General features: G+C 42.1%; 1 protein-coding gene across 2 annotated transcripts in view; it reads right to left on the reverse strand.

Annotated features, from left to right (window-relative positions):
- The window catches only part of LOC112558085 (TOM1-like protein 2), a 47,979-nt gene that overhangs the window by 22,692 nt on the left and 12,020 nt on the right, over positions 1–13,267 (reverse strand). For both annotated transcript variants that reach the window (XM_025228290.1, XM_025228283.1), the window contains exons 6-9: positions 10,872–10,916; positions 7,338–7,574; positions 5,679–5,757; positions 4,721–4,863 (exon numbers count right to left, since the gene is read on the reverse strand). In XM_025228290.1, the coding sequence (XP_025084075.1) occupies positions 4,721–4,863; positions 5,679–5,757; positions 7,338–7,574; positions 10,872–10,916 (504 nt within the window). The remainder of the gene's footprint in view (positions 1–4,720; positions 4,864–5,678; positions 5,758–7,337; positions 7,575–10,871; positions 10,917–13,267) is intronic.

The following is a 13,267-nucleotide window of genomic DNA, read 5'->3' on the forward strand; positions in this document are numbered from 1 at the left end:
AATTTTGGATTGTCGAACTGATCATCATGTGTCGTATCCTGACATAAAAAGTGCCTACAGCAACGTCAGCGTTTCCCAGAAGGCAGTGGGACTGCTTTTACAGCAGAAGTGAAGAACCACCAAAGAGACAGTGTTGGCATCTTCACCCAACAGCCTCATGGTTTATGAAACACTTCTCTCATTACAACTGCTGAATGCGCTCCTGAGATGCCTGTTCTGCTCAGTGTCCCCAAGACACACACATATATATATATGTAGTGCAGGTGTTACAAGTCCCCTAATGTGCCACTGCTCCACAAGCCCAACTCCCCGCTACCCCCCCCAAAACACACATGTATATATATGAAGTGCAGGTGTTACAAGTCCCCTAATGTGCCACTGCTCCACAAGCCCAACTCCACCTACCCCCAACACACACATATGTATGTAGTGCTGGTGTTACAAGTCCCTCAAATGTGCTGCTAATCCTTCTCTCACACGGCAGGGTTGCCAAAGTCATTAACAATGGAACCCCGTTCATACTAAGCTGTTCTGTTGCCCTGCCATTGTCTCATTTTACAATCCTTTTTCTCTCCTGCCCACTACATGCATGTAAACACTACTAACCTCATGGTCTGTGGCCTTGCCACAATCCATTTATAGATCAAGCCCTACATGCCTGTACAGGTCACTGCAATACTGCCCTAATAGGTCACTAGTAAAGATATGCAGCCGGGAGCTTAACGCTCAACTACACAAAGAGAATTACCTTGTACAATGCTAGTCACCAAGAGAATCCAATCAACAATAAAACAAAACAGTCTAAAATCAGAAAGAAGGTAAAAAGAAATGCTAGATTCTATAGTCATCCCAAACAGTTTGAATACACAAGTAGGGTTAACTGCCTCACTTCAAGATTTATCAAACAGACACGACCATAAACATCAGTAATGCTTATCAATTCCATTATTGTTGTGCTTTAACATTTATATGGAAACTAACTCTAGGTCAGAGAAATCATAAATTTGTAGATCTACATCTACTACCACAAAAGATAGTAATGAAGCACAATCAAGTGTTGTGCACTTGTTAAAAAAAATATGACAACAGAAAATAATAAAGGATAAACAGTTAGCCTATCTATCTATTCCTCTTCGTGCATCAGGTTGCACATAAGGCCTCAACCAGAGTCCGCCACCGATGTCGATTGGCTGAAACCCTCTCCAGGTGACCCCATGTCCAGCCCTTTCCTTTCATCTCCCTTTCCACTGTTCTTCTCCAAGTTTCCTTTGGGTGGCCTCGTTTTCTTCGGCCGTCTGGAGTCCATCGTAGGGAGACTCTGGAGAGGTCTGCTGTCTGCTGGCGGAGCACATGTCTGATCCATCGCCAACGCCCTCGTTGAAACTGCGTGGTGATGGACTTGGTGGAGTTCTTCATTGGTGATGGTGTTTGGCCAAAAGATGTTAAGTATGCGCCTGAGGCATCTGTTTTGGAAGACGTCAAGCTTGTTACTGATGGTTTTGGTCATCTTCCATGATTCTGATCCGTAAAGGAGGGTGCTGATCACATTTGACTTGAAGATTCTCAGCTTGATCTTCTTACTGATGTTTTTTTGCCTTCCATGTGCTCCTGAGTGAGGCGAAGTCCTGGCTGGCTTTCACCAGTCGGGCTTGAATCTCCACCTCCGAATCCCCCGGTGTTTGACATTTTGGACCCAAGATAGGTAAAACTGTCAACTTCCTCAATCTCTACTCCACCTTGCTGTCTTGGACTCTGGCGTTCACTCTCATACTTTTCGTTTTCTTTGTGCTGACCTTCAAGCCAAGGTTTCCAGCTGTTTCTGAGAAGGCATTTGTTTTTTCCTGCATGTCTTGGTGGCGGTGTGACAGCAGGGCAATGTCGTCAGCAAAGTCCAAGTCTTCCAGCGTTGTTGTTGTTGTCATAGTCATGGTCCATCTGATCCCTCTCCTCTCACTGTCGGTGGAAGTCTTCATGATCCAGTCCATGGCCAGGATGAAGAGGAACGGCGACAGAATGCAGCCCTGCTTCACCCCGGTACTGACGTTAAAGGGGTCTGTGAGCTCCATGTCACAGACAACCTGGGATTTGAAATCGCTGTACAGCATTGCAACAACCTGAACAAGTTTTGCAGGGACTCCATAATGCCTCAAGATCTGCCATAAGGACTTGCGGTGGATGCTGTCAAAAGCCTTCTCCAGGTCGATGAAATTGATGTACAGTGATGTGTTCCATTCGTTGCTCTGCTCCAGAATTTGACGCAGAATGAAGATGTGTTCAGAGCAGGATCGCCCAGGGCGAAATCCTGCTTGCTGTGGTCGGAGGTCTTTCTCAAGGGTTGCCGTCAGTCTTGACAGAACAATCTTGCTAAAGACCTTGCTGGTGAGGGAAAGAAGTGTTATGCCCCTCCAATTATTGCAGTCTCCAAGATCTCCTTTCTTGGGTAACTTGAAGATGAGCCCTGTCTTCCACGCATCAGGGAGCTGCCCTGATTCCCAAACTTGCCTGAAGATTTCAGTCAGCATAGGAGCTGTCACATTCATATCTGCTTTCAACATCTCTGCTGTTATTCCATCTGCCCCTGGTGCTTTGCCACTCTTCATTGTCTTGATTGCTTCTGTCACTTCTTCCAGGCTTGGCGGGTCTGTGCAGATGTCGAGGTCTATAGCTGCTGGCTGGATGTCTGCAAGCTGAGGGGGATCTGGTCTGTTCAGAACGGACTCAAAATGCTCCCTCCAGCGCTGTAGTTTTCCTGCCTCTCCCTCGATGACATTACCGTTCATGTCTTTCACTGGCACATCACTGTTCTTAAACCCGTTGTTTAGCTGTTTGTTTATCTTGTACAGTGTCTTCAATTCATTTTTGCTAGCTGCTTTTTCTGCTTCATCTGCCAGTTTCTCTATGTAATATCTTTTGTCGGATTTTGTCATCCTCTTTACCTCTTTGTTTAGTTTTATATATCTTTGTCTGTGTTGTTCCTTCAGGCGTTCAGATCTAGTGCTGTTGATTTTTTGTTTGGCTTTCTCTCGTCTATCTTCTTCTATATCTCTTCTCTGATCCACTGTTCTTTCTTTTTCCGTTGGAAGCCCAGTATTTTCTCTCCTGTTTCCTGTAAGACTCGATTGAAGTCGTCTAAGGTCATCTCTTGTTGGTCTCCTAGTGCCTGGAACCTGTTCTTTACTTCCATAGCAAAGGCCCTTTCGGTGGCTGGGTTTTTTAGTTTGCCAGAGTCCACTCTCTGCTGACGTGCCTGTTTTCCTCGCGATCGTCGTAGCTTCAGAGAAATTGCGACTATCACAAGAGTGTGGTCACTGGAAACGTCTGCTCCTCTGTAAGCTCTTATATCTTGAAGTGAGCTCCTCCATCTTCGGTTGATGATGACATGGTCTATCTGGTTCTTTGTGCTCCCATCTGGTGATGTCCATGTTGCCTTGTGGATGTCTTTGTGTTGGGAAGAGTGTGCCTCCAATCAGTAGGTTGTTTTCTTCACAAAAGTCTGCCAGTCTCTCTCCATTGTTATTGATGGTTCCAATTCCATGCTTGCCCATGACATGCTCCCTGCAGGTGTTGTCACTTCCCACCTTGGCATTGAGGTCGCCGATGATGAGCAACATATCGTGGGCTCGAACGCTCTCCGAGGCTGCCTGGAGCTGATCATAAAAAGCATCCTTGTCTTCTGCCTCGGAGTCATTTGTTGGTGCATAGCAAGCTAGCACTGTCAGCTTGGTGTACTTTGAATGGAATCTTGCTCTCAAAAGCCTGGGTCCATAAGGTTTCCATTCCAGCAGTGCCTTTTCAGTTTTCTTGTTGAGGAGTAGTGCCACTCCTTCAGAGTGCTGACCATCTGATCTTCCTGAGAACAAGAGATGGTATGTCCTGACGATAGTCTCCTCTTTCCCGTGCCAGTCCATCTGACCTCACTGACTCCCAGGATGTCCAAGTTGTAGTTGTCAAACTCCTAGACTAGTTGGTGCATCCTGCCAGTCTGGTACAAGGTCTGGACGTTCCAGCACCCCACCCTCAACTTTTGCCTCGGCTTGAGTAAATCCGCTGTCGGGGCGCCAGCTCCCTCTCGGGTTTGGCTGTCGTCCGTCATAAGTCCAGTCGCCTGGTGTGCTTCATTACCTTCGCCATCTGTGACTAATTCTCTGGTTTCAGTTTCGGTAACATGCTTTTTTTTTAGATGGTGGGGTTGTTAGCCCTACCACAACCTATTTACCTCTAGGTGAGGTGTCCACCTTAGTCGCCTCTTACGACATGCCTGGCTGGATGGCAGGGACCCTATTCTTACAATGCTCGCTAGGCAAGCATACCCCGGGGTCCCACAGTTAGCCAGAAACAGTCTATTATAAAATGCACTTAATTTTTTTTTTTCTAACTTGCAACTTACGCAAAAATTTTTAATAGAGCTCAAACTGTTGTAAATCAGGTTGGGAAGGATGTTTATATAGCTAAATACAACTGTGAAGATTGTTTGGGTTGTAAGAGGGGGTCATAACTGGGAAGGTCTTAATAAAGAGGTTTTACTGTATTAACTTCTGCTATCCCTCCAGGATAAATAAAGTCTTATTTCATCTACCTGGGAAACAGATGTTTACAATAAAAAAATCTAATTTTTCACAAGCTCATCCAGGCCTTATCTAATCCAGGCAAAAATTCCTAGTTTCCTAAAATATCAGGTCACATGGTCTTAATAGAGTCGGTCAACTTCAGTTACACTAACCTGATCATAAGATGGTGGTAGTTGATCCTGGCCTGGAGATGGTTCAGCTGCTTCTGAAGCACCTTGTCCTGATCTGTAGCGCTCAAACCGTTCATATCTCAGAAACACATTGTTCAAGTCATCATTCACTCGCAGAAGTTCATCTGGAAAATAGAAGGCAAATGCAGATAATTCATTTGAGTAATAGCTGATCAAGATTATCATTTGTTCTTAGGAAAACCTTCAAGCTTAATTCAATTTTCCTTACTTATCTCAGGAATTAATTTGAAAAACTGTAGACCATCTGCTATTAAAAGTTTATTTGTAACAGCAAGATGAAGTCCCCAGGAAATTATTAAGCATACTCTTGAAACATTGGCATTAACACAAAGGACACTGGTGATTTACTGCATAATTCTGACTTTAATTGCAGCAATATGGAGTGGCCAAAGGTCACATGCATGGTTACATGCAGAGACAACTGCTCCATGCATTAACCTAATTTTCAGAAAAACTTTAATAGAAGATAGGTTGTTGATATTCAATGCCCTGTCAGCAACAGAAGCTACATTAAGAAGAGAAATAGTAATGTTTGTTAAATTCAGTTAAACAAAAGTAAAAAACACAAACTAATGATATATCAATAAAATAAATAACTATATAAAAAAACAAAAATATGTATATCATAGAAGATACAGAATGAAAAGTTATTGTTGAAAGACTTCTCGTGACCTATGAAGAGGATCCGTCAAAAACAAGGCTCTCAACCAATCTAAAACATTAACCTTCAAAGTACAGCTTTCAAAAGTGAAAAACAGCTGGTGGTGGAATGGATCTAAACAAAGAGGACATGATAAAGGATCTCTTTAGGGGTAGTGGAGGTATTCACTTAAAAACATACTGAGCCCAGACCAATAATTCCAAAACAGTTGTCACATTGCAATATTTACATATGGACTCATGATGACTTGTTACTCACTTGTGCATTCTTCATTGGCCACCTCTTCCAACAACACCAGAATTCTCTGCTGCATCTGTCTGCATGTTCTATTTAGCTCCTGGTAATGCCAGACAGAACAGCTTAGCTATCTATCAAATCTGGTAAGAATATCTGACATCCACCTACATGTCTAACACAGTTTTCCACCCATAAAATGCAAGTAATCCTTTCATCCCAGCTAAAATTGCTGGAATTTTCATATCCTTTGTTACAACTTTTTTGTTTTGGTGAGGGTTAGACCTCTATATAAACATATTGGGTGTTCTAGCATTTACAACTAACCCTGACCTCCACACAAACATAATAAGAGGTGGAGAGTGATGTCCCTTTGCCTAACTGGCTTGAGGGTGTCTCCTCTCTCACACTTTTCAGATTTGTTCATTGATCTGCATGAAGTTTGTGTCTAATGTTCATCTGTACATGTTATAATATTTGCTAAGTTCTTGGATGGATTTCTGTGTCTGTGGTACTTTTTATCTTTTCCTGTGCCATTTTATTAATTTCTGCTGTCACATCTGCGCCATCTTGCTATTACTTAGATTTGAGATCTGCGTATCGGCAGTCAGTTTCAAAGTTTGATTGCCTTCCTCCAACTGCTTCAGAATGTCAAACTATCATAGCAAGTTTCGCGTGAAGTACAGACCAGTCTGCAACGACAGACATCATGTATCTCCAGGAAGGTCAGTGAAATGTGCTGCCCACACTAATCTGATGCTGAAAAAGGCCAACTTGTTTTTGAGGCCTTTGACCTGCTACTGTACTTACATCTTTCTTAAAACTAGTAGCTGGTAGAGAGTGACAAAAGTTATGTCAGAAAATCAGAAACAAAACATTGTGCTTGTTCCAAATCTCAACTGTCGGATTCTCCACCAGAAAGTCAGCCTTACGACAGCACCTTCCCATCACTGTCACAAACCCAGGTCACGGCCACTAACACCAATAAGTCATCATCGTCATCATCAGTGATCATCAAGCAGTTCAACAGTGTTGCCTGTGCCTATCAGCTAAAGACTATGACAGGTGAAGGTCACAAATATACAGTGATTTTACTGTTTTTGAGACCAGAATCCATTCTTATTATATTTGTGTTTTTCTTTTCAGTATAGCGCTCTAAGCCTGCCTTTAATGGTGGGGAAAAGTACTATACAAATAAACATATTATCATTATAAATATACTGGGTTTTCTAGCATCTGAACCCTGACCTCCATATAAACATACTGAGTATACTAATATTTATATATTAAAAAATACATTACTGCACATGCATTGATATGTTTATAATTTTGCTTGCTGATGACAAGAAAATGTTTTAATATAAGTAACATCCATAAAGCTGTCAATAAGATAGCGATCAACAACAAAAAATGTCAAAGTGATAAAAACCTCCAACCAAAACATCTTTACATTATCAGCACTCTGATTCTAAATCGTTTGTTCACAAAACCCTTAGCTAATTTTCTCTACATAATTTGGAGCCCTCTTACATGCTTTTAACATTTCTCTAGACTGGAAAATGCTTCTAAGAATGATGTGATTAAAAAAAGTTAAGACAATATTTACGTGATTTTTAATCACGTGTAATATGCTCATGACAATTATACATCTTTACAAATAATAAAGATAAATGTAAAACAGACCAGCAACAATTCAAGGTCTGAAGGATCCACATTCATTGGGGATAATTCTGTCAGCATCTCACTCATTACCCGCACGTTGCCCGAGACAACACCCAGTTCACGACTCAGTTTTGTCTTTTGTTCTGGAGTAAGGCTGACTGGCTGGTTTGCAACAGCAGGCACAACCTCAGTGCTTGCAGGTGGCACTGCAGTCCTTCCTGTTTGTGTTGGTGAAAGCTGATAGCCATGTGGTGAAGACTAATGTATACAGGAAACAGAAAATGAAGGATAAAAGGTAAAAATATGGGTAATAATGAAAATTTTGCTATTATACCTCAGTACATACAAGTAGTGTAATTTAACAAGAGAATCAGTGCCAGGCTCTAAAAGACCTTAAGTCAGTCAGTCGTCCCTTGACCTATTGTTGGGGGAGATCACATCGATAGATGTGGCAGCTGGCAGATGCCAACCACATTTGCCTATTGTGGGCGATAGCAGTTCCTGTACTGGATGATGTCGCCTTACTGTTGAAAGTAAAGCTTCCTGGTGTCCTAAAAGTGTGGCTATCTTGTTTCGTACAAAGTCTTTAGTTCTCTGTTCTTTGTATGAGATCCAGAGCAGCCTCCTCAGGCACTTTTCGAATGCCTAGATTCTCCTTTCTGTCTCAGTGAGCAGTCTACATGTCACATCCGTACAGCAGGATCAGTACCACCAGATATTTGTACAGCATGTACTTGGTAATGAACCTTATCTTATGGCTATGCCAGATCTGTCTAGTCTAGCCTAGTCTGCCGCTGTTGCTGTCATGATCCTGATGTGAATATCTGGCGTGGAGCTGCCGTCCTTGGAGAGGGTGGCTCCCAAGTACTTGAAGCTGCTAACCTCTACAAGCTATACCCCGTTTTTAGAGATCTCTGCTTTGTTGCTGCCACTGACCATAACTTTGCTCTTTTCAGTGCTGGTCTCCATTCCATATGCATTTGAATTGTCTGTCTGTCTGTCTGTTGGTGAGGTCTTGCAATTCTTTGTCAGTGGCTCCTAACAGGTCAATGTTGTCTGCAAAGCATAGGTTGCAGATCGGTCTTCCACCAATTGACATGGAAGTATGATTGTCATGGAGAGTTTCGAGCATGATGTTCTCCAAGAAAATATTAAACAGCACCGGTGATAGGGTACATCCTTGACCTTATGTCACCATCTTCTTGTTCCTAATCACCCTCAGTGGACCATAGGGCTACAACTACACCACACCATTGGACCCAGTTCTGGGCGTCCCTTTCCAGTTGGGACCATGTCATGCCAGCTCCCTCCACCTCAATGTGGACCAGTCTCCTCCATGTCTGTCTGGGTCTCCCAGCCCTGTATCTCCCCTGTGGGTTCCAGCCCAGAGCTTGTCTTGTTAAAGTCAGCCGACTTTCGCAAGGTGTGATCAATCCAGCCCCACTTCCGCTTCTTGATGTCTTGGCTGCCAGGTTTTTGGTTGGTTCTCTCCCACAGGTCTGTATTGGAAATCTTCTTAGGCCATCTGATGTTGAGGATGTGGCACAGACATCTGTTGACCAATTCTGAATATTGTTGGTGATAGTGTTTGTCACATGCCATGTCTCAGATCCATACAGAAGGACTGACTTTACATTTACAGGCCAATAAAGAATAAGAATGGCAGCATCATTACCGGGGATGCAGAAAAAAGATCTCGCTGGGAGGAATATTTTGAAGAAATACTGAACCAGCCACCACCACCAACCAACCACTTTGGATGCTGCCCCAGCCGTCGAACAGCTCCAAGTAAACACCAACCCACCAACCAAGGCAGAAATCATCAAAGCCATCAAGTCCTTGAATTCTGACAAGGCAGCAGGCCCAAATGGTAATCACCAGAGTCCTCATTATGAGGAGTCATAAAGATGTTGGAAAAATATGCTTTATTTAGTCTGCACAGTTTCTTTCTTCTTTTCATCATAAATTTTCTAAGAGCAATGCACAACATATCTCACTGGTCCATCAACGTTGGCAAATCTTTCTATGTGTCTATGCTTTCAAAGACAGCGAGAGTTTTGTTAATCAAGTGAAAAAGCTTCTACCAAATTAACCTCCAAATTTGAGCTAGAGATTGAATGTGTAAAGAATGTCAGCAGATGTAAGGTTTAAAAATATACCAGAATGTGTGAGAATAATGTTCACCCATGAGACTGGGCAAACTGTAGGCTAAATGATCACTCAGAGTTCTGACTGTCCAGAGGGGAGGATATTCCTGCTGCAGTACTCAACAAAATTCATCCCACAATAATCCCCACCTTAAGCATGGTACAAGGAAAGAGATTGATGCACAATTCACACACATTTACTGATAGACAGGATGCAAAAGGAGCATAATAAAATAAATAAAAAGCAAAAGTGTACATATAAATGACCACAAAAGAAACCAGTCAATACTACTATACACAAAGTGCAAAATGTAACTGAATACAAGAGTCAACTGTATTGCAATTATCTTACAAAAATTATCCAAAGATCTAAGTTGATTGTGTTTACAGTGGTGCAGAAGAGCTTATGGTAATCAGTACTTTATATAGTTTAGGGCAGGGATGCCCAACCTACGGCCCGCGGGCCATATCCAGCCCACGACGCGGTGCTATCCGGCCCGCGAAACTTCTGCCCACAGTGTAAGAAATCACATGTTAGTAATAAAAAAAAGACATAAAAAAACGAAAGAAAGGGAAGAAGAAGTATTTATCCCTACGTAGGGGGGCCTCTCAATCTTTTTTTTCGATAGACGAACATTTCGATTCAGTGCTCCGACTTGGTGTCTCTACGATGCAGCCAGACATTCAGAGGTTGGTTTCGGGTAAACAACTTCAAATATCCCACTAATTACTACATAATTAATGGTAAGTACAACTTGTTTCTAATAAAAATGGTATCTGCTCTATTTTTTTCTTTTTTTTATTTTTGCGGTGAAGCGGCCCATGACGCGCATCTCGGAAATGTGTATGGCCCGCAGGCCGAAAAAGGTTGGGCATCACTGGTTTAGGGCATACAGCAGTTATGATGGGAAACCTCAAGTGGCGGAAAAGCAAAGGTCGCCAGAAATTGTGATCTATATCCACAGGTGTCCAGTCACTTAATCCCCAGACACTTCATCCCCGACACTTCATCCCCTAGACTTTTAATCCCCAGACATTTCATCCCCAGACATTTCATCCCCGACACTTCATCCCCGACACTCAAGAACAATTTTCATATCATATTGTTGAAGAACATTAAATTTACTAGCTTATATGAACTTTAACTAATGTTGTAGATGTTCAAATGACGTTGAAGTTAATAGCATGATTTGAATTTGAATTTGAATTTCAATTAAATTTTTCGCTGACTTCATAATTTTTATAGTTAAGGATTTAGTTTAGGGATTAAGTGTCTGGGGATGAAGTGTCTGGGGATTAAAAGTCTAGGGGATGAAGTGTCGGGGATGAAGTGTCGGGGATGAAGTGTCTGGGGATTAAGTGACTGGGAACCATATCCACAACAGATTTAAAGCAAAAGCTTGCTCACATTATGATTGCCTCGCTGTTTCTCTGGTGTGCTCAAAGGTACACTCTGTAACAGATGACATACAAAACACATCAGGTAAACACACAAGTACACTTTGATTAGTGACAGTTAATTCTCATGACAAAATGACAGTTGTATATACAGACTATACAGTTACTACAGCTAACAGTTGTATGTAGGGCCTATACAGCTGCAAGGAAGGACTTCAGGCTCAACTTCCTGACCCTCGAGAGGAATCTTCATAAAGTAACACACACATACCAACACAGCAACTTCCTTACCCTTCAGAGCTAACTTCCAGATAAAAAAAAAAAAAAAAGACAAGTGCCAGAGACAAGCTCTGAACCTAGACTGTCACAAACCTGCTGAGATGTATTTTATAAAATGTTTTTTTTTTAATTAGTAAAAGTAATTGTTCGGGTGAGGTGGTAAAGACAGCTATCACTGAGGCTGTTAGTGTCAACAGTCTGAGGCGTGCCGCGCCATACGGGGATGGCCGGCTGGTCTTTGTGTAATTAAGTTCTGTTGATAGGTTGTTTGGTGGTTACTTTGAACAAAGGAAAGAGTGTGATAGTGTGTTGGATGTGTGTGGTTTGATTGGGGTTTTTCCTTGACGGGAGCGGGAAGAAGGGACAGTCTTCTTGGTGTTGTCAGTGCGTCCGGAGCAGACGGCTATTGCTTTGGTAACCAGTCTTGACGGACTTGGTGTTGTAGACCTGTGTACAAGTCCTGACCAGACTTGGGATTGTGTGTATAAGTCCTGAACCGACTTGAAGTACCAGACTTGTTTGTGTTTTGTTAACATTGAACCTGTTAAAGTTTTCTTGTGAAGTTTTCCTGTGGATTTTACCTTTGGATTTACTGTTGAGGTTTACTTTTGGATTTTCTTTTGGATATAACTACAAGACGAAGTGGAAACTTTGTGTACTTTTTCACGTGGATATATAGTACATGTTAGAAGTGAAAACATTGTGCCGTTTCAAGTGGAGACTTTGAGAGAAACTGGACGAGAGGATTGAATACTTTTGAAACTGTTGGAAGAAACGTGTGTACGAATTGTGGGGTTGGGAAATTAGGAATCGTTTTGTATTGTGTTTATTTATTTTTTGTTTTCTTCTTTTATTTTGATTTTTAAATTATATTATATTTCTAAAGTTTAAACTGTTGTCTGTGTTTCGATTTTATTAATTGTCTCGTCTGAAAGGCGCTGTAGAGTGCAGGTGACAAATTAATGGGGGCTCGTCCGGGATTTTATAGGCAATATATTGTCGTTTCAGACGAGGTTAGAAATTTTTTTCATTGTATTGGAACGTAGTGTTGTTTTAAACTGTTTAAATATTGGGTGTGGTATTTTATTGGTGTCATGGCTACTGGATTTGATCCAAAGGGGGTTAAGGAAACTGATCCTACTTCAGAAGAGATGAAGGGAATGCCTTTCCAAGAAAAAATGTCTGTGGAAATAGAGGGGCATCTCGGTAAACTTCAGAGATGGACGTCTGAAGCTAAGTTACTCGCCACAGAACTTGGTCTGACAGGGGATAAGTTGGTCAGGTTCATAGCGGCGGAGTTGAGAGATCGTCGTCAGGAAGAGAGGGAGAGAAGAAAAGAAGAGGAAGAGAGAAATAGGAAAATTCAGCTAGAAGAAGAAGAGAGAAATAGGAAAATTCAGCTAGAAGAAGAAGAGAGAAATAGGAAAATTCAGCTAGAAGAAGAAGAGAGAAAGGAAAGAAAAAGAGAAAGAGAACGGAAACTTCAGTTGGAGGAACAAGAGAGAGAAAGAAAACTTCAGCTGGAAGAAGAAGAGAGGAATGAAAGAAAACGAGAAAGGGAAAGAGAACTTCAGCTAGAAGAAGAAGGGAGAGAAAGGAAACTGAGGTTAGAAGAAGAAGAAAGACAACTAGAACTGAAATTGAAAGAAAGAAGGTTTGAATTAGAACAGGAAAGAGAAAAAGAAACTCATGACCGAGAGCTAGAGAATGGAGTGGGCTCAACCCCATCTAACCCATGTATCAGTACTTACAGTGTGAAGCTTCCTGTGTTTGATGAAGCTGTGGAAGACTTAGATACTTTCTTAGGACGCTTTGAGTGTGTAGCTCAGCTACAGAGCTGGGATGTAAATAGCTGGGGGGTGATGCTTGGGGGTCAATTGAGAGGCCGAGCAGCGGAGGTGTACCTGTCACTCACAGACACTGAGAGACGAGAGTACGAGGCTGTGAAAGTAGCACTGAGAGAAGCATTTCAGCTGACTCCAGAGTCCTACAGGTGTCAGTTTAGAAATGAACGAAGACTCGACAGAGAAACATTTCCTCAATTTGCCACCAGACTAACCCGCTATGTAGAAAGATGGCTTAGCTTGTCTGGAAAAGAGACAAAGTATGAAGACTTGCTCGATCTAG

The sequence above is a fragment of the Pomacea canaliculata genome, linkage group LG1 (assembly GCF_003073045.1).
Source record: "Pomacea canaliculata isolate SZHN2017 linkage group LG1, ASM307304v1, whole genome shotgun sequence".
Lineage (NCBI taxonomy): Eukaryota > Metazoa > Mollusca > Gastropoda > Architaenioglossa > Ampullariidae > Pomacea > Pomacea canaliculata.